At 40.2% G+C, this 20,995-nt stretch overlaps 1 protein-coding gene across 1 annotated transcript in view; it reads right to left on the reverse strand.

Annotated features, from left to right (window-relative positions):
- The window catches only part of F13a1 (coagulation factor XIII A chain), a 178,446-nt gene that overhangs the window by 85,857 nt on the left and 71,594 nt on the right, over positions 1–20,995 (reverse strand). The window contains exons 5-6 of the mRNA XM_005066385.4: positions 16,673–16,791; positions 14,129–14,236 (exon numbers count right to left, since the gene is read on the reverse strand). Of these exons, the coding sequence (XP_005066442.1) occupies positions 14,129–14,236; positions 16,673–16,791 (227 nt within the window). The remainder of the gene's footprint in view (positions 1–14,128; positions 14,237–16,672; positions 16,792–20,995) is intronic.

Raw genomic sequence — 20,995 nt, forward strand, 5'->3', positions numbered from 1 at the left:
TCTCTTTGTCATGTCTGTCCCCCCCTTTTGGTCTCGCTATAATAAACTATGGTTAATATGTTCTGTTCTTCATGGCTGTGCTCTGTCCATCTCTCCGGTCCTTATTTCATATTTAACAACATTTGATGCCATGACTTAACAGGTTTTCCAGCATCTTCTCCTTGCTTAGCTTTAACTGAGGTGCCGACAACCTGGAATTTCAACTTGGTCACTTCTCCAACTAAGGATCTCTGGATTCTTCCATCCACCATTGCCATGTCTGGTAAGCACCCCCACCTTGCTCCCATGAGTTAGGACGTATTGATTGCTTTGCTTTTCGGGCCATTTCTGCCCTTGGCTGCGATCTCAGGCTGATGAGTTCTGAGATGGTACTGAGCCATCTTCAACCTCACTCATGGGAAATAAATTCCCATGGATGAGGTTTCGGCTACAAGCCTTTGGCAGTTTCACCTTTTCAGACTTCTGTGACCTGTCCTCTGTCTCTCTCATGGAAATTGCCCCCTCATATCAAACCATGTGCCCGCTTTTTGGCACCCACCTTCTACCAGTGACCCATGGTTAGAAATGCAGCCTCTACTCTTCCTCACTTCTCTTCCCTGCATGCTAAAACTCCCAGTGACCACAGAGGCTTCCTATCATTGCTAAAGCTGTCTCAGGGTAGGAACCACCTTCTACCTGAGAGTGTCCCGTTTTGTCTCTCTCCTGTTCATCCTGGTTTAGCATCTGCTCAGGACACTCTGAGAGTTTTTCTTTTTTTCCCCACAAATGAGGTTTGAGGTTTTCGGGTTTTTTACTGCTCAGACCCACGAGGGGTCTCTCGGGTTTTATACCCTGGCACTGGCCATTCATTCGTTTCTTAGACCTACGGTGGTCATACATCTTCCCACCTCACTTGTGGAGAAAAGAGGCCACTTCTGCTGGCAGACGGAAATGTGCCTATAGAGGCCGCCATCTTGGCTATCTTAACCTTGTGGCCTAGCGTGGGAACGTGTTTAGGAAAGCTGCCATGTTTACGGACTGACAGAGCTGTAGGCATGCCCACTTAGTCTAGCCAGCTTCTGCCAGCAAAGCCTGCTGACAGATACAATTCATTTACTTTTTGTCTCTTTTGCACTTTTATTTTTGTCTCTAATTTCATCTTTCGCTGACCCTGTTGCACATGGCTTGTTTATGGAATACTGTGCCTTTCCAGGGTCCCCTGTGCTATCTGCAACAAATCTTCCTTCTCATCACTGACTATCTCTTTAACTCTGTCTGTTTGCTACAAGTGTGGCTCAAACACTTTTACCCAATCCTGTTTAATGTATCTATATGTATGTGGAAAAATATAAGGTAACTTTATATACAATTTAAATTCAACTATATTAAATATCAAATATTTCTAAATTATTGTATCTTTAAGTGATAGTAAACATTTAAAGTTATAAGAGTCTATTTCAAATTAACGAAGTATTTATAACACCCAGTCTCTCCTGTAAGCTGTTTACAAAGGCAAGGCTTCTTTCTATTACTTCTATTCTCTAGCCACCTATGTTCTTAAGGCAAGTCACTAAATAAAGATAAGTTTTATCTACTAAGATATACTAAACAGACAGACAGCCCTCAAATGCTCAGAGATCTAGAGAACATGATATTTAAATATTTTATTAAGAAGTTTTTATAACAGAGACAGGCCAGCTGCTGGCACCACCCCATTTCCTCCAAGAAGACTGGTGGACACTGAAGAAACTCCGCCCACAAAAGTAGCAACGCTGGCCACTAAACAACCCTGCCCTTCATCTCAACTGCTTCAAAGGATTCTTTAGGCCGTGAACAAGAGGACACTGGAATCGACTTTCTCCACGTTGCTCGGGTCAACAGTAGGAAAGCCTTCCTAAAAAGTCCCCAATCCACAGGTCTATCAGCAAAAGGCAGGTATCTTTGGAGCCTCTGACTTCAACAACTGTGGAGAACCTTGGGGTGGTTGTCCATGCAGTCAGCTAGTAAGTCTCTCATTCTCAAACCTCAGGTAAAATCTTATCTTTCTCAAGAACTCTGATGCTTTAGACAGCTGGTAGCTTTGCCAGTTTAAAGTAACAGACAAGGCAAAGCTCTGTCATAAAACAGATTTCAGGAGCAGATATCATCTATATAAGGTTTATCTATATAAGATGGTAATGTAATAAAGTAAGTTGAGACATTAAGAAATAAAGTATGGTCCAGGTTTCACTCATTATACTACTGTCCATAGTCTTAACATTAATCGATAAAGTTCTGGTAAGCTACTACTCTAACTCCAACAGAGTGCTAAACAACTATACCACTATATGATCATAACTACAAGCTCAAAATTAAGGTGCTTTTCATTGTGCTACAAATATCTGTCAGTTTTAAAAATGTTAATACTTTCAGCCAAGTCATTTGTAACACAAATATGTTGCTGACATGTCTAAAACTTATGTTTTCACAAACCCAAAGGATTCTCGTAAGTTTCAGAAAGCCAAATTGGACCCATCCAAACAGGTCAGATTCACTCCAGATATTATTCAACCTCTCCCTGGTCCTAGGACTCCCTTTCCTCATCTTGGGATCCCCCGGGAACCCACCCTTCATCTTACAATCTTCCCCTCAAATACCAGGACCTAAACAAAAAATTTTAAACCTAACTTTTTTCTCTACTCTGCTAAAATCTTGCCAGATCCACAGAGATGCCAGAGTTCCACACAGCCTGGACTACAATGGACCAACTACTCAGGACATGATAACACCCCAACTTTCTCAAGATTCCCCAAAGATGGTCGATGCCTCCAGATCAGCAAGAAGCAGTCTTAAGAACTCAACATCCTTAGCCGGGTGTTGGTGGCACACACCTTTAATCCCAGCATTCGGGAGGCAGAGGCAGGCAGATCTCTGTGAGTTCGAGGCCAGCCTGGTCTACAAGAGTTAGTTCCAGGACAGCCTCCAAAACTGCGGAGAAACCCTGCCTCGAAAAAAAAGAACTCAACATCCTTATTCCCTAACCTGCCACATCTAACACCCCCACCTCTTTTTAATCATAAATAAAGGTGGGAATGAAAGGTTCAGGAATTACATTGGCTTGCCCTGTTACCTGGCAGGATGCACTCAGGCAACGCTCTGGCCAGCCCAGAGTCCTGTGAGAACCACACAGGTGCAAAGGACCCCTTTAAAGGACTGACCCCTGCCTGCTTACACTCTTTTACTCCTCTCTTACTCTCATCATCTCATCCTCTCTTACTCTCGTCTCTCTCTCTTACTCTTGTCTGTCTCTCAGCTCTGCACGGGTTGGTTACTCCCACCCCCCTTTTCCTTCCCTGTCCATCAGTAAAACTCCACGTGGGACCATTAAAAAAAAGAACAGGTTCCATGCTCATCAAGAGATGGCCAACAAAAAAATAATGTCAATGATATTTTTGGAGATTTTGTTTCACAATGCTTTGCCTAGGCATGTTTCTTTTACCTTACAGACCTTTCACTTACACATTTTGTTTGTAGATTTTCTGTGTGTGTGTGTGTGTGTGTGTGTGTGTGTGTGATGTGTATGTGTGTGTGTGATGTGTATGTGTGTGTGCGTTTATGTGCATGTTTGTTTTAGTATCTATATACATCCTATGCTTTTTCTTTGACTCTTTCATCTTTCTGTTTGCTTGTTTGTTTTGTTGAATTCTGGTTTATTTTTATCTTATTTTAATATTGTTCTTGTTGTTGTTTAGATGCCTGAGAGAGAGAAATGGTGTGGATTTGGGTGGGTAGGGACATATGGAGGGGTAGAGGCAGGGTAAACCAGAATCAGAACATATGCATTAAAAAAATAAAACAACAACAACAAAAAGACATGCTTCCAGTTAAAAAGAAAGCCCATGGCTGAGGAGGAAATTGGTTCTAGTGTGGAAACTACTACTGCTGCTTTGCTAAATGTACAAAGTGTGCCTGTCAAATTGCCTTCTAAATAACTATGTGAAGCCCCATGAAACAGTACTGTCTGCTCCAGCCAGGGAAGCTTCTCTATGCAGTGATAAAGGTCAGTTAAATGCTCAGCCACACAGGGAACATTTCTATTGTTTCCAAGGCTAGGGACTTTAGGAAAAAATGCACAGAAAATGTAAGAGCCAGAAGAAGGCAGGGGTGGTGAGGAACTGACTTCCTGGTGTAGTATGGCTATTGTACTCTTGAAATTATAGCAGCTGCAATTACCTGTGCAAACTCTGCTTAAGAGTGGGCCTGTCAACATCTTGTCGCGGAATGGGGAGGCCTCATGGGATCCTATATCTTCCTGAGGATTTATACATAGATGATTGTTAAGGAATGAGACTACTTGTTTCCTGTCAGATAGTCACAAATAGGACATATATGCTCCTGTAAACAAACTTCCAGCTACAGTCTTGTAAACAACCTTGATGACACTCTTTGGGTTGCACACACAGACATGGAACTAGAAAGGAGAACTACTTGGGAAGAGGAAAGGAATTAGTAGGAGTTGGGAAGATAAGAGAAGATAATAGGGATGAATATGATCAAATTATATTATGTACATGTTTTAAATGTCTTATAAACTCATTATTCTATATGTTAACTCATATAATCTATATATGTTAACAAAAAAATGTAAAGAGATAAGACTTATTCAGAATGCTAATAATATCTGGACAATGGCCCCAAATGGAATCATCTCAATGGTCCATCAATAGTCAAAAGGATAGACAAGTTGCAATCCACAAAACAATAAAATACTACTCATAAAGGTGAAGACTTGTGGAATAATTTATAGAGTGACTGAAGCCAGTCTCACTCAGTCTTCATGACCTATTTGTGTGAGGTTCCAGAGGAGGTGAGTGTAACCCACAGCAAGAAAATTAGAACAGCCTTCCTCAGGGTGCAGGCTGGTTTGGAGAAGCACCTGCAAGCACCTTTAGCTTCCTAAGCCTGCGTTCCATTTCCATCAAAATCCACTTATGTTTACACATTTTATACTTATGCTTTTTTACTACATATAATCCTTTCTTTAGTCTAAAAATATCTAGTAACTAACCATAACTTCTATAACTGTATTGTGAATGACATAACTAATATTGGGTATGTATGTGTGTGTGTATACCTACTCTGACAACAGTAAGTTCTGAGATTTAATTTTTGTAATAATCATTATATTACCACCAGAAATTATTAGCTTGTGTCTTAGTAACTGAGGACTTTCATTTGGCCATAGTTCTTTATTAACCACGTGAAATTACTTAATGTGGATTAAGAGAGAAACTGAGTTCCAGGTCTAAAGCATCTTCTTTTCCACTGCCCTATCCCTACTATATGCTCTAGAACTGGCTGGCATAGAACCATGATTCTCAACCTTCCTAATGTTGTGACCTGTTAACACAGTTCCTCATGCTGTTGTGATCCCAAACCATAAAATTATTTCATTGTACTTCATAACTGTAATTTATTGCTGTTATGAATCATAATGTAAATACTTGATATGCAGGCTATCTGATATAGGACCTACAAAGGGATCACGACCCGCAGGTTGAGAATCACTGGTACAGAACAAGTTGTCAAAAACATTTGAGTGATGAAAGGGGCAGATGGGAAAAGGGAAAACTAGGGGAAGAAGCCAGAGAAGGAGACAGAAAGGGAAGGAGATGAGAAGGAACAGAGAGGGCATAGTGTCTGTCCTAAGAGAACTCTAGGCTAAGCTGCGTTGCAGCCTTCTGTCCTAGAGACATTGGTCCCAGGAGATGAGAGCAGCTCAGTCTGCACAGCTTGGAGGGAGTGCTGAGAAGCAGGCACCCGTGCTTCAGGAATAGCCTGTGTGATTACAAAATAGATGCTGTGTTGAAACTCATTCCAGGAAGCAATTCGGGGAAGGCAGACATTTAGATTGACTATGATTATCACATTGGAGAAATAGCTTGTAATAAATGTCTCTTTTTCTCCAAAAATATGGGACAAACAGGCATAAGAAATGCAACCTTGATAATTGAGAAGCCAAGCTGTTTGCCCACAAATGGAAACTTCATTACATTGCTGGCTTTTACCACAAGAAAAAAAAATGATGTTTGAACAGTTCACTGTCCCTCATTGCCCCCACCTGAAGGGGAAGGAGTCATCAGATGGAAAGAGTGAGAGGGACTGCATCTTTACGCCCAGGGAGCTCATGCGCTAGGGACAGAGGGCAGGGTGAGGATGCATCCAGGGGCAGTATAGTATCCTGTTTGCAACAGTGGTGTCAGGCAGCCAGAGGCCCACCTCCAGTGCTGTGACCTTGGACAAGGTCAGTTGACTTCCTGATACCTCATCCTGTTCATCTATACATTGGTTATTTATGGAATAGACATGTTTTCTCACAGTGGTTAGGCAGATATTTCTATTAGACACATTTCTACTTTCTCACTGGCTTCTGATATATTTGTCAGTTGTCAAAAACCTTCAATAAACAGAAGTGATAATCTCCAGTGATGAGAGAGACCCCATGGTATTTTCTGTTGGGAATGGGTCTGTCCTGACCTTCCTGCATCACCCAGTTTCTGTGGTCACTCTGAATCTACAAGTGCCTTTGTTTTTAGGAAGACCTGGACCACAGCTTTCATTCTAAACTAGTTTCACACTGTTGGACTTCCACAGCATTCTTCATGAATGCCAATCAGCAGATTCTCTAAAAGTTATCTCATGGGTATACCCTCACTGTAGAGTTTCAGAGACTATCAGTCAACCTGCAGTTCCCAGCCATTTCATAACAACGAATGCCTTTCCTGGCATCTATGTGCATCCACCATGGAGGTAGATGGTAGCAATGGAAATAAAAACTGATAATTTTGAAGGAATAGAACTCTGAACAGGGTCCCAGTTCCTTTCAGGAGCCTTTATCTAGCAAAGCCAAGAGACTGGGAATTTGCAAAGGAGTGATGAGGGCACAATTCTTACAACATATCAATGGAAGCTTTGTCTCACCCTCCTCAGAGGTGGCATAAACTCATATCCCTGTGTATGCACTGATGACAGGGTAGTAATTTCCTCCACAACCATTGGAAATACTGAGCAGCAATTCTATAAGTGGGGCACAAAAATGAAGAAATAAGACCTATGTGAAAAGATGTGAAGGAGCTCTGTGGTGAAGGAGGGCGGACAATGACCTCTATTGCAGCCCCTCCCTAACAAAGGGGTCTTTGTCTGCTTTACAGACCAGGGGGAAATTTGGGTATTTACTTGTACAAATCTAAAATTTCAAACCTAAAAATTCAAATTTCAAATCTAAAAATGTTAGGGACTATACTGTGGCTGATCGCATGACCAGAGAATAGATTTTGTGCATTTAGTTCTCTCTTTAGGGCACATTTGGAAAGACTCAGGTGTGAAATCCGTAATTTGAGAAAATCTTAAAATGGAACCTGAATGTATGTAATAGGTATTTAATGCCTGCAAATGTTTGTTCGACATGAAGCCATCATTCAAGATGGGGAAAGAAACAACTGAAATAAAGGAAGAAAGAAAACAGGCAACAAAACATCATCCCCTGTGGAGTTGCTTGGCAACATAGGGAAGTAGTAATGATGTAACTATGTTTCTGGCCACAGATGGGAAAATCTCTTAAAAACTGGAGAGAAAAGCAGGGAGAAAGATGGACCTAGTGAGAAGAACATTGGTTTCAGTTGCTCTATGACTTGGGGATCAGAAGCAGCAATGCAGTTGTTTCAAAGGTCCGAGCAACCAGAGACCTGCCTGCAGCATGGTCAGTTTGATTTACTAGCTGTAGTTCAGATTTTTTAAAAAAAAAATAGCACTAAAGACTACATAGAACATCGATTGGTGGAAAAAGTTCAATCTTGAGTTAATTCCCTAAAGGCATAGTCAGAGCAAGGCATTAATGGGGATTAATGATGGCATCATGGCTCGATACCAGCGAAAGACCAGGGTTAAAAATAAATGTGCACACCCCAGGGAAGCTGGGAAGTCCAGGCTGACAAAGGTGTGAAGCACTGGAATTCAGAATATGTAATTTTATTGACGTTTGTCATTTTTCAACTTCCCAAATTTGCCATTAATGATAGCTTTTTTTATTATTATAATCAAATCAAAGTAAAGCACCCAGGGATCAAGGGGCTATAAATGAGACCCACTGGGACGACTGGTCATTTGGGTGACCTTATGTTTCCTTCCCTGCAAAGCAAACAGACCCCAGAGGAGCACATTTAGGGCCCCTCGCCCATTATGCTTTTCTCCACTGCACTTGGTAAGCAGATATTTGCATATAAGATCCACCATGAATAAAGACTTCTGTGCATAAAGGCATGGCTATGTATTATTATATGGTACTTGTCATCCACTCCCTCTACCCTTTGATCCAATCACTTGAAACTTATTTGTTTTATATAGGCCCAGAGAAGTGTGTTGTTAAATTCAAGAGATTTTGTTGCAACACCACCACCAGCAGCAACAATATTCAATCTCGACAGAAACAAGCATACAATCCTATGCTTATTTCCATCAGAAATTTTTCATGTTACCTTGGGCCTTTCTATTTATTTGCCTATCTCTTCTATGAGATTATAAGCTCTGTGAGGGTAGAAACTATGTTTGGTTCACCATTAAACCCCAATGCCCAGATACTTGTTGAATTAATGAGTTCAGATTAAGGTTGTGCTAGTATCAGTTACCATCACCACATTGCCACCACCACTACCACCACCATTCCCATACTCATCACAACGACCCTCATCACCACCATCACTATTGTCTCAGACACTACCATTAGTTCATGAATACCACCACAACTCTCATATTCACCATAACTATCCTTATTACCACCATAACCACTACCATAAGCACTACCACATCACCATCATCACCACCATGACCATCACTACATCATTATCAGCACCATTACCACTACCATCACTACCATTCCCACCCTCTGCACAATCGTCCTCTATTGAGGAATATTAAGCTACACAGGGTAGGGATGTCATATGATATTTATTTAGGGAGAAGTCACTTACATGAGAAGCCGAGAACCTAAAGTCAGCGCTCTGCTGCTCTTCAAGACCTGACCGGAGCCCCAAGAGAGAGCACATCTCCTTTCCCTTTGCTCTTTATCCCCCCCCCAGCCTTCTAAGTACCAGTTACCACGCCCAAATGGGCGTGGTCAGCAGTACAGGTACCTAAGATCTCTCCCTACAATCCTCATCATTATTGTTGCTGTTACCTGAGTACTACCCTATGACATCACCATTATGATGGTCATCACTATTACCACCACCCCATCATCACTGTCACTACCACCGTAATCACCATCACATTGTCAGTTATCACCATGATCACTGCTATTATAACCACTGCTACCATATCACCAATACCATTGTTGTCACTGTAACTATTACTTCCATAGCACAGTTGGCATCTAATCCTTTTGGTGACCTCTTTCCCAGGGACACAGAACCTCTGGCTATTCAGATCTTACACTTCTCTTCACTTACTTCCCCCTTATGAAATCCTTCTTCTTTTCTAGGTGACAGCCACACAATTTGATACAGTAATTTTGCTATTGGCAACAATGTGCTGGCAGAGATGCTTTTAGGAAATATATTTTGAGAGAAAGGAAAGTACCTAGTTCCAACTCAGTCACTTATTTCCCATATGACCTTGAATGAATGACATCGCTTCCAAAGGCTTCTGCTTTCTCATCTCCATGACCCTGGAAAGCCTTCTAGACCCCATGAGTTGATTTTGATTTAGATTCTCTATAGACAAAGCAAATGTGCATGTGGGTAGGGCATTTAGGGGTTGAATAGTGACTAAGTAGCCAGGTATCTGCAGTAAGAAAGGCCACTGCAGCTGCTGCTGCATCCCCTGGGGAAGGTGTCAGAGTCAATCAGTAATGGGCTAGAGACAGGCTGGACAGATAAATACCCAGCAGTAATGACAGGCTATTGTCACAGTGGTCCCCTTATCCCAGGACTGCTCTGTTCTTTCTATATGTTTTCATTATTGGGGTATTCAGACCTCATGTCCCCTGGAGTCTCAGAGGTCATGCCCCCTGGGGTCTTTGAACCAATGTCCTTTGGAGACTCAGAGCCATACCCAGATGCTTTATTGCAACCTACAACTGCAAATGAAGATTTCCCAATGATAGGGGAGTGAAATACATCTTCAGATGGCACAGTTCATCCTTAACTTTTCCTGGTACACCTCCCAGCAATTCTCTTGGAGGATACTGTTACATCAGAAGTGAAGCAAACAATGTTGCTTAAAGGGAGGAAGTACAACTTGGAGGAACTATCTTTATCTAATTTCTTGGTTTTTTTCCTTTTCTCTCTTAAACAAATCTATAATATAATATTAGTAAAATGTAACATTCAGCATTTAGGTGATTCTAAATAAAATGTCATCTATGTGAGATCATAACATTTCAGGCCCAATCCCCACACAGCAGGGTTACAGGAGTTGAGATTGTTCTTTCCTTTGCGGAAAGCTGACAACTCCAGGCTTCCCACTTTCTCATCAAAGGTAAACAATAGCAACCAAACATAACAAGAGGAGACACTGGATATTTAAAAGGAAAAATAAGAAAATGTTCCTTCGAAGAGTAAACACGAGCTTCTTACTAACAGTGGGAATTTTAGGTGTTTGAGCAGACAAGGCTGCATTTGAGAGAGGAAAAAGTATGTCCTTGAGTTAAGCGCTCTTCCCTGCTTCACACAGTTAACAGTAGAACCAGAGCCAGGGCCCATCTCTTGACACAACCACAGCCCATCTTGTGCAAAGCAACCTGCACAGTCTGTTCAGTAAATGATGGCAAGCAAGCTTGAATGAGGTCTACTATGCAGAGAACAAAGTGTTACTTCCATTCAACAGGTAGGAAAATTGAGGAGTTTAATGATGCAGTCCCTGTTAGGGTGATTTGTACCCACAAGAGACATTTGGTAATATCTGGAGACATTCATGAATGCTGCAGCTGGTGTGTTATGGGAAGGTGCTCCTGGAATTCCTGAATAGAGGCTACGGAATGCTGTTGGATGGCCTATGGCACACAAGACCAGTACAGCAGATATCCTGTAAAAGTCCAACTAAGACTTTTTTGTACACTTAAAAGGCAAATTCATATCATCTGAAAGTTTGTCATCATCCGGGTTCTTTTATCCTTCTTGCCAACCTTAGGTGCCATGACTGCGGGAGCCAGTTTGTCTTTGGGGCTCCAGCCTCGTGCTCCTGTGCTATCTCCCTGTCTGTTCTACTTTCTTCAGGTGCCCAGGCAGAACCAGGCTTCTCTTCCCCATGGCTTCCTGGAGCAGCTACTTCAGGAAGGTTCTGCCTGCAATGATTCTCGTTGTGAAAAAAACTAGAATCCATGCAGTTTGTGTGGTTCCCTGGAAGGGTTCACAGGTCACATACATCTCCATTCTAGCACATCTGTGCACTGGCAGTACTGAGACGCATTTGACAGGGACAAGGAACACGCCCCTGCATCAGGCTCTGTCTATCTGGGGCTTGGGGCCATCTGGGGAGAACAGCATGGCCATCTATCTGTGAAGTCTGATTTTGGCTGGACTCACCCAGCCTCAAGCCTGTTCTTTCCATATCTTCCAAAGGCATCTTTCTCGCATTTTAAGGTAAATCTTTAACTGGGAAATTAGAAGGTTTGTTTTGGAGGCTTAGTGTTTCAGCTTTAAACATCAATACAGTGGAACAGATTTTGGAAAAGACTCACAAAGCTATTCTGAGGATAAAAAGAGACAGCAGAGGTGAAGGGTTTTTCCAACTATTGAGCTTTCTGTACTGTGAACAATGGCCTGGGGAAAACCAAGGGGAAGTGGAGCGATCACCACAAATTTCTCAGGGCAGTCCTCTGTCTTTTAACACCCAAGGCAACCCATTCCAGAAACTAAAGCAGATCCTCATCACACTATTCTCTGTGCACATTTTATCCTCTGGTTCCAGGCTGTACAACTATATGTGCATTTTCTAAATTTGAACTTTAAATAGAGACTCTTTAGACCTAACGAAACTTTGAGGCAATTTAAATTGGTGTCATGTGTTTGATTCAACACCTAATGTCTTCCACCTGGTCAGAGGTAACCACAGACAGTCTGGGTGAGATTGTCTTTTTGCTTTCCTTCTGCACTGCTTTGCCTTGGCCTATGATTTCCATGTTTTGTGGAAGACCACAAGGTTAGTTTGGAGACCGTGCCATTTTAAAATGCTTAAGGAAGAAACGACTCACATCCCATCACTCCTACATAATGCTTCTTTCTTCACTGTACCCTGTCCTGGTTGCTTCTAAGGAGGAAAAAAAAAACAAAGAAGTTTCTTTTCCAAGTAGGAGACACAACGAACAGGCGCAGGTCCAATATGCATTGTATAAAGATGCCCTATGGAAATTCCCAGAAGGCTTTAGGGTGAATCCTCTTTTCATCATGCAATGCAATGCATGATGAAACACCAGAAAACAAAAATGCTTATTTTTATGGATTTAAATACATATTTTTATTTCTGAGGGTCAGGGGTTGAACACCCCTCCCTCAGCCTTTACATATGTTAAGCAGAAGTTCTTAGTTCTTATCACTGATCTCTGCCTCTAGCCCCAAGATATCTTTAGATGCAAGAGTCTGCTTTCATTTGGTAAGATCTAGTATGTCTTAAATTTCCATGTAATTTAGTTTTTATAAAAATAAAAATCACTATTTTTAGCACCTAGTCAGAATGTACACATTATATCTTCCCTGGCCTAGAAATTATGTGTCAATGAAATTGATTTTGTTTGACCCAAAAGATGCACAAACCAAAATCAAAGATGAAATTCTTCCAGGGAAAGTATTTTTGAAGATGTAAGGGCATTGCTAATATAATGATGTTCTCCATTTAGTCTTCCTATGTAATAAATGTGGCCTACTGTAGCTGAGGGATGTTTATGCACCAAGTTTGTCTGTGTTATGGACATGGTACAGTTTAGGACCACTCAGAGTCCCTTAGTTAACTTCCCACCCTGGTCCTACCCTTCTTATTCATGGGCTTTTAGCTCCTCTCCAGCTGTTCCCCTGTGGGATCTCTGCATTCTTGAAGATGTCTTAGGATCCCCTACAGTGAGCAGTGTGAAAGGCAGAATGCATCTAGATGTGGAGTTGGCAGACCTAGGTTCTTGCAGAAGCTTTATCACTAACAAGCTTTCATCATCCTGTTTTCATGCTTGTGAAATGACATAAGTGATGAATGTCCACTCACTTATCTTAGAAGATTTCTGGGGAGAACCAACACCCACTTCATGAGAGGTAAAACCCTGTGGTGGGGTAACATTGCACAGAAACAAGGATTACATAAAGTGTTTCTTTTACAACTGACTTACTTTATTTTTAATCATGTATATGTGTGTGCATGTTGGGAGTATTGTGCATGTGAATACAGGTGCTCTTAGGGGCCAGGAGAGGGGATTGGATCCCTTGGAGATCAAGTTATAGCTGTCTGATGGTGGTGCTGGGAACTGAACTTGGACCCTCAACACACACTCTCTTCTGAACAATCTCTCCAGACCTAGCCATTTATTTCTTGATGGTTTCCATGAATGTGAACATGGAGAAAATCATGTCTCATCTAGCTGTCTCTATTCTTATGTTTGACTGATTAATCATTTCATTACAGTGATTGTTATTTTTGTCATGATCATTTCTTAGTCTCTAGGTGAGATTCCTAGCTGCATAGGGACTGGCAAGATGGCTCACCTGGGTAAAGGCACCTGGCACCATCCTGTCACCCTGAGTTCAGTCTCCTGGACCCTCAAGGTGGAAGAGAAGAACTGACTTCCACAAACTGACCTCAGATCCACACATATGCCATGGCACACATGCATGAACACACACGAATATACACATAAAACACATAAAATATGATACGAAGAGTAAATACTCAGGTGTCTAAAGTTATACGTTATTTCATGTGAAACAAAAGCTGCATATAATTTGAGTGGAAATGTTCACTTTGTAGTATATGAAAAAGTGAGGGTATCCAAGAATAACTGGGCACCATGAACCCGAACCTAACAGATGAAAGTCTATAAAAAAAAGTCACTGTTTAAGTCAGTATCTCTTTGCGACCTGACTTCTATTCTGATGCTCACACACTCGATTTGATCATCATCAGCACGACCACTTACCATTGCGGATCCAACACGGCTGACTTTGATAGGGTTCCCTCTGCCAGAAAGGTCCATCTGAGCTTTGTCCATCACGTATAAGCAAGCATCCAGGATGCCATCTTCAAACTGTTCAGAAGAAAACAATGAGAAACTTGAAGATGGAGGTTTCTGTCCTCCCTGGTCTTGCAGCTGACTAGCCCCAAATAAACACACTAAGACTTACATTAATTTATAAACTGTTGGCCAATAGCTTAGGCTTCTTTTTTTCATTGTTTTCAAAACAGGGTTTCTCTGTATTGCTTTGGAGGTTGTCCTGGACTCACTCTGTAGACCAGGTTGGCCTCGAACTCACAGAGATCTGCCTGTCTCTACCTCCCAAGTGCTGGGATTAAAGGTGTGTGCCACCAATGCCGGTTGATTTAGGCTTCTTATTGGCTAGCTCTGTCTTAACTATTAGCCCATTTATATTAATCTATGTATTGACACGAGGCTGTGGCTTACCCATAATCTGGCATGCTACCCCTTTGGCAGCATGGCATCGCTCTGTTGCCTCTATCTGCATCCCTCTCACAAGTCTTCTCCTAGTTTGGTAGCCCTGTCTGTGTTCTGCCTGGCTACTGGCCAATCAGTGTTTTATTCATCAAACAATAAGAGAAACATATATCCCCCATCAGAAACTACTTAATTTCCACTCTGTAAAATGCGATAAACTGTGTGCAAAAATAAAATTCAGCCACAGTCTACTGCTTAGAAATATGGTGTGACCTCCCATAATCTATAGCATGAACTATGAAAGGAAAGGAAGGACGTGCCCTGATTTTACTTCTCCACAAAAGGAAGCCACAAATACAAGCAGAACCATTGTTGAGCCAACATACTCAAGGACCACACACTAACTCAAGACTTTCTAGGATACTGTAGAAGTTCATTAAGATCCTTCCAACAGATGGATGCAATGATTCCCCAAAGTCATGTAGGTCCTCAAAAGAATTTGACTTTCTATTTTCTCTTATTTTATTATTATTGTTATTTCTTTTTTAGATGCCTGTTTGTTTTCTAATGATAGAGTGCAAGAAAGGATTGGATTTGGGTGGGTGGGGAGGTGGGGAGGCTCTGGGAAGAATTAGGGGAGGGGGACCCATAATACACTGTATAAAAAAATCTGTTCTCAATTTAAAAAGGAAAAGAAAAGCCAGGCAGTGGTGGCATATGCCTTTAATCCCAGCAAAGGCAGGGGCAGGGGCAGGGACAAGGGCAGAAGCAAAGGGAGGGGCAGAGGCAGAGGCAGAGGGAGGGTCTCTGATTTTGAGGCCAGCCTGGTCTATAGAGTGAGTTCCAGGACATCCAGGACTACACAAAAACTCTGTCTCTTTTGAAAAAAACCTAGATAGATAGATAGATAGATAGATAGATAGATAGATAGATAGATAGATAGATAGATAGATGGCTTTCAGATGTGTCGCAGGAAGATAGTCAGGTCTTCTTGGCTTGCATGTGATACAGGAAGAGACCTCATGAAGTGAAAGTTCTTGAAGATCACCCTATCCCCCTTCTTCCAGACAAGGAAATTTCTAGATCCTGAAAGGGCAGGTATCTTAAAGAAGGCAGATTGTAACATCTCATGGGCAAGTCTGGGAGCTGATTCAGTTTTCTTGGTGTGGCGGTGCTCATGTGAATTTCAGGGAAACTTGGGTATGTCAGTTCTCTCCTTCTACCATGTAGGGTCCTATACTGAACTACTCAGGCTATGAAGTTCAGTGTCTCTTTTACTGGGTTTTGGGACACTACTCATCATACTTGCCCAGTCTTAATACAAGGAGAAGTGTTTAGTCTTCTTTAACTTGGCATGCCATGTTTTGTTGAGATCCATGGAGGTCTGCCCTTTTCTTAACAGAAGTGGAGAAAGAGTAGATGAGGGGGAAGAAGGGAGCTAGGGGAAGGGGATAGGAGGAGAGGAGGGAGGGATGTATTTATTTTACATCATGCAGTCAGTTTGTAAAATAAATTGATTAATTTTTAAAAAGTTTGATGGTGAATGTCTTCACTCATTGAGCCATATCACTGGCCCCTAATAATTTTATAATGTATTTAAATTATCATTATATTAGTATTACATATTACTGATATTACAAACTAATATATAATATTTAAATTATCACTAATTATATATTAAAATCCTTTAAATTTAGCATAATCCCTGCAATATTCTTTGCTTTAAAATGTCTTCATAAGTTTAGAACATTTTCAACCCATTTCAGGTTGAAATAATGAGACTCCATGGTTTCTGAGGTGTCAAAGTATATTTCAGTGACCGCCATGTTTTCTGTAGGTGCCCTGATCTCAGGGACATTTGTAATAAGAGGAAGATGGTGGCTCAGCTGATAAATTATGCAGTTTTCTCTCTAGGTCTCCACTCCCATGCACTCTGTCTTGGAGTCTTAGATCCTGAAAAGCAGGAAATTGTGCTTTTCTAATATCGACTCATGGCACCCGGCAGTAATAAATGTAACAAAAAATATTAAGGAAAAATGTCCTTGACAATGACAAATTTAAGTGGCTCACCTGGCCATAGCTCCAGCTTCTGCTCTTGATGTCACTGAAGTCCCCATAAAATATCACTCCAATGTCATTCAGGACATACTCCTCTCTCTCTCTGTCATCGTCCAGATACACAGCGTCCTCTGCATCAGGATGGAAGCACAGTGACCTTTAACCAACCACTCTGTTTCCAAATCTGTGCAATTCATGCCATTGCTAGGCTGAGGTTCAATCTGCCCAGATAAAAGATGTCTTTTCCTTCTCAAAGCATAGCTCATTTCCCAGTATTTTTAGTCACAGTGAACATAATCAGTACCAAAGATCAGTGTGTAAATGAGGACATTTGTCAGGAAAATGCTGACAAACTCTGGCCCTGGATGTCTTGAAGCACAATTAAACTGACATGTCTCATTAAGCATTCTATGATGCGGGTGCTTCATGGATTCACAATCAGATTCTGTGGTGCTTAGGCAAACTTGCAACACAGATCAAAAAGTCGTTTCTAACCTATTGACGTTAAAAACTAGCTCAACTGGAAATGATGTTTGAAATAAATCTGGGATGTGTTGGGGTATGGCAGCATCATTTGCTATTCCTCATTGTGACCCACTGGTTTGAAGGAGGGGTCAGGTTGTCCGTTATTTCATGATTAAAAGTCCTTGTGGATGTATTGGTAGGTGTGTGAGCCCAGTAAACCTACCCAGTTGGTGCCAACCACTGCAAGGTCCTTCTGGTGGCTCTAATCTCAGAAAGGACTTGCTCCCACCTACCTAGTCATCTCTCTGGTACATATTCCAAGGCCCAGAAAAGCATCCTCCACACAGGCAGTATCACAGAGAAGTATATAACACTCAGGTAAATTTTGATTAATTGCATGAAATACGGTCAATATTGGCTCTTATTGAGGGTAATGTTTATTATGTCTTTCTGGTCATCTCTCATCTGTATTAGCCTTTAGAGTTATGTCCACTTTATTCTCTGGTTCATTAATAAAAATCTTTATCTTATGTAGTAATGCTTAACCTTGGATGAATATTATAATTCCTTGTGGCTTTTCTTTCTAGTCTTTTCCTCTTGCTTCCCATTTGTACGGATTCATGCAACTACACACACACACACACACACACACACACACAATTCACATACACACATGTGCACAGAGAGAGGGAGAGAGAGAGGAGGAGGGGGGGACAGAAAGAGAGAGCAAGAGCAAAAGAGTTTGAGTGGTGTGGGGGGCATCTTACATATTTTTTGGGTCCAAATCCTCAGGATGGTGTGTGTAGATTCAATGCAAATAGGACACCATCTAAAAGAAAGGACTTGACTGTCCTTGTACTTTGTTACCCTCAGCGGGGCCGTGGAAATGATCACATGTGGTTGCTGAGGCATGACTGTGCATTTCAATGTCTAATAAACTCCACAAACTTAAATCTTACAGTTATCTAATCAAGATAATAAGTGTATCTGTCACTGTCACAGCATCCTTGCATTTTCCTGTGACTGCCCTCTCACGATATTGTCCCCTGTCTCTTGTGATCCTTCTACCCTTAGCAACCCACTGGTTCTATAGGTGTGCACATCATACTCAGTTCCAGATGATACATCTTTATCAAAATCAAAACAATATTTTTAAAAAGCACAAAGGAAATGCTTTATAGGTTTTATTTACTTGTAAATATAAAACTTTAATATTTTAGATATTATGAAATTTAAAGAATGTGACAAGGTAGGGAAATACTTCAACAATAACTACTATTTATTTACAAATGTTGTCAAAATTTCCCTGCATGTAAATAATTTTGATAAATTGAAAAAGACTTCAAAAAATATATAAAAGAAAATTAGAAAAATAAAGAAATAAAGAAGGAATTGCAAATGGAAGGTAAATACACAAAACATCATTTATTAACTAGCAATCTAAAATTGCAAAATAATCAAAGTGAAATTTATAATAAATATATGTATATCAGTGGACTTGAAGTTAAAATACCCAATATTAACTAATATGTGCCATATGACCAATTTACTGGTAAGAATGACACTAAATATTTCAAAAAGCAATTTGGAGACTATTTCATTAGCAGCAACTAGGCCTTCATTCTAGAGCTTATGTCTATCTAACCAGCAGAAATAATTCAGAGGTGCATCGAAAAATGCGTGTAATTGCTCATTGTAGTAATAGTTATAGTGGAAGAAACATAAAATTCTAAAATGTTTTCCAACTTTCCCACACAATATTAAAAGCAGTTACCCACTGAAATACACTTGGAAGAAACTTTAATAATAGAAACTGTAATCTTTAACAAAGGAAAAGTTAAATGTGGAAAAAGATCAAATGAGAAATGTGTTCAGTAAGATATATGTTGCTTGAAAAGGCTGAAAAATATGTATGTATATATGTATACTAAGTGAAAGCCATTGAGGAACCCAGAAAGAACACAGTGAGAATGTTTATAATAACTGAGAAATTCTTGGATGAAAATTTCAAGAACAAGAAAAATATGAGAAAAGGTGTGATGATTTGAATGAAGATGGCCCCCGTGAACTCCTGTGTTTGAATGCTTGGTCCCTAGTCAGTGGAACTGTTTGGAAAGGATTAGAAGTGTTGCCTTGTTGGAGGATGTGTGTCACTGGGAGAGAGGATTTGAGGTTTAAAAATCTCAGGCAAGGACCCATGGCGCTCTCTCTCTTTCTGATGCCTATGAGTCAGGATATAAAGCTATTGCTCCAGCACCATGACTGTTTGTTTCCCACATGACCATAGACTAACTCTCTAAAACTGTTAACAAGGCTCCAGTTAAATACCTTCTTTTATAAAAGTTGTCTAGGTCATGTTGTCTCCTCATAGTAATAGAACAGTAACTAGGACAAGGGGCAAGGTAAATTCTTATGAAAAAAGAAGAGCTCATTATAGTATTGGGTCAAGAAACCTGAGAGTAGACTAAACCCGTCTTCCAGACACAAAGTGAGTAGATCATCAAAGATCCTAGGCACTATGACTAAGGAGTACCAATGCTGAAGAAACAAAAGCCACTAAAGAGTAGAAGTCATCAGATATTTTGGTATTTGTGAATAAATATTGTTTTTATGTGTGTTGGCCATCTTCATAGAGTGCTAGGAATTGGATTACTAATTTGAACACAGAGAAATCAGGTAAGACTTATCTCAAGGTGACAAATGAACAGATACTAATAAAGAAAGAATGGGAGAGTTAGGCATCACTATTTGTAATTCCTAATGAAATCATGGAGTAAACTGATATCACTAGCTCAAAGAAGAGCTTTGTAATGGTTGCATGAGTGCAATGAAATCTGATTCTATTGATTAATCTAAACATCCATATCTATTTATTGAACACATGCTTGGCATGAGTTAGGAGGTGTTTTTATTCCAAAAGAAAACATCCAGAATGCTTGAGAGTGAATTCAATCCAGCCTTTGGATACAAGTAACTACTTACCAGGAAGCCCCACAGGGGTTACAGGCACATATTTCAGGACATGGTGGCTCAGAATTAGCAAACTAAAGCTGTGGCAAGTTCTATATGGCAATGTGGTTTCAGCAATGAGTTTGTGATAAAACAAATAAATGAAGAGGATTGTTGAAGACATGCCAAAAAGTTCAAATTATAGACATTGATTTAAAAAACAAAGAAACCTATAAAGCAAATTTTAGATTGGTATAATTTAGTTAAGGAATAGACAACCAAGAACTCTTGTTGGTTTTGTTATCATAATTATAGTCATGTAACAGTTAACACTGGGGATATATTCTGAGAGATATTAATTAGCCATCTTCATTATTTTCTGAATATCATAAAGTGTTCTCATAGAAATTAAAGCAGTTATAACGCCATTAGACTATAATCTTATGGGTCTACTATTATATATACAAGATGGCCATTGACAGACATGTGATCATACAGGACTATGTATATGCACAGATACACATGTATAATTTGTATGTCATATAAATAGATTTCATTGTATAATTTTTTTCTGCTTTTGAGTTAGTTTAAAATTTTTCTAATAAAATTAAGCTTTCCCAATGGGTATGAAACAAAACTTGAATAAATGAAAACATCCGAAAGTTTCTAATTGGGTACGAAAATTCAGTATAAAGATACAAATTAGTCAATATAGTCAAGATGAACTAAACTAACAGGTCACTCAGGTTTTAGAATTGTGAATGTTGATTCAAAAGTTTGACTGAAACAAAGAATATGGAGAAATTAGCTAAAGTGTCTTAGTTAGAGATTCTATTGCTGTGAAGAAATATAATGACTATGGCAATTCTTATAAAGGAAAGCATTTAATAATGTAGCTTACAGTTTCAGAGTCCATTACCA

The sequence above is a fragment of the Mesocricetus auratus genome, unplaced genomic scaffold (assembly GCF_017639785.1).
Source record: "Mesocricetus auratus isolate SY011 unplaced genomic scaffold, BCM_Maur_2.0 Super-Scaffold_100013, whole genome shotgun sequence".
NCBI lineage: Eukaryota > Metazoa > Chordata > Mammalia > Rodentia > Cricetidae > Mesocricetus > Mesocricetus auratus.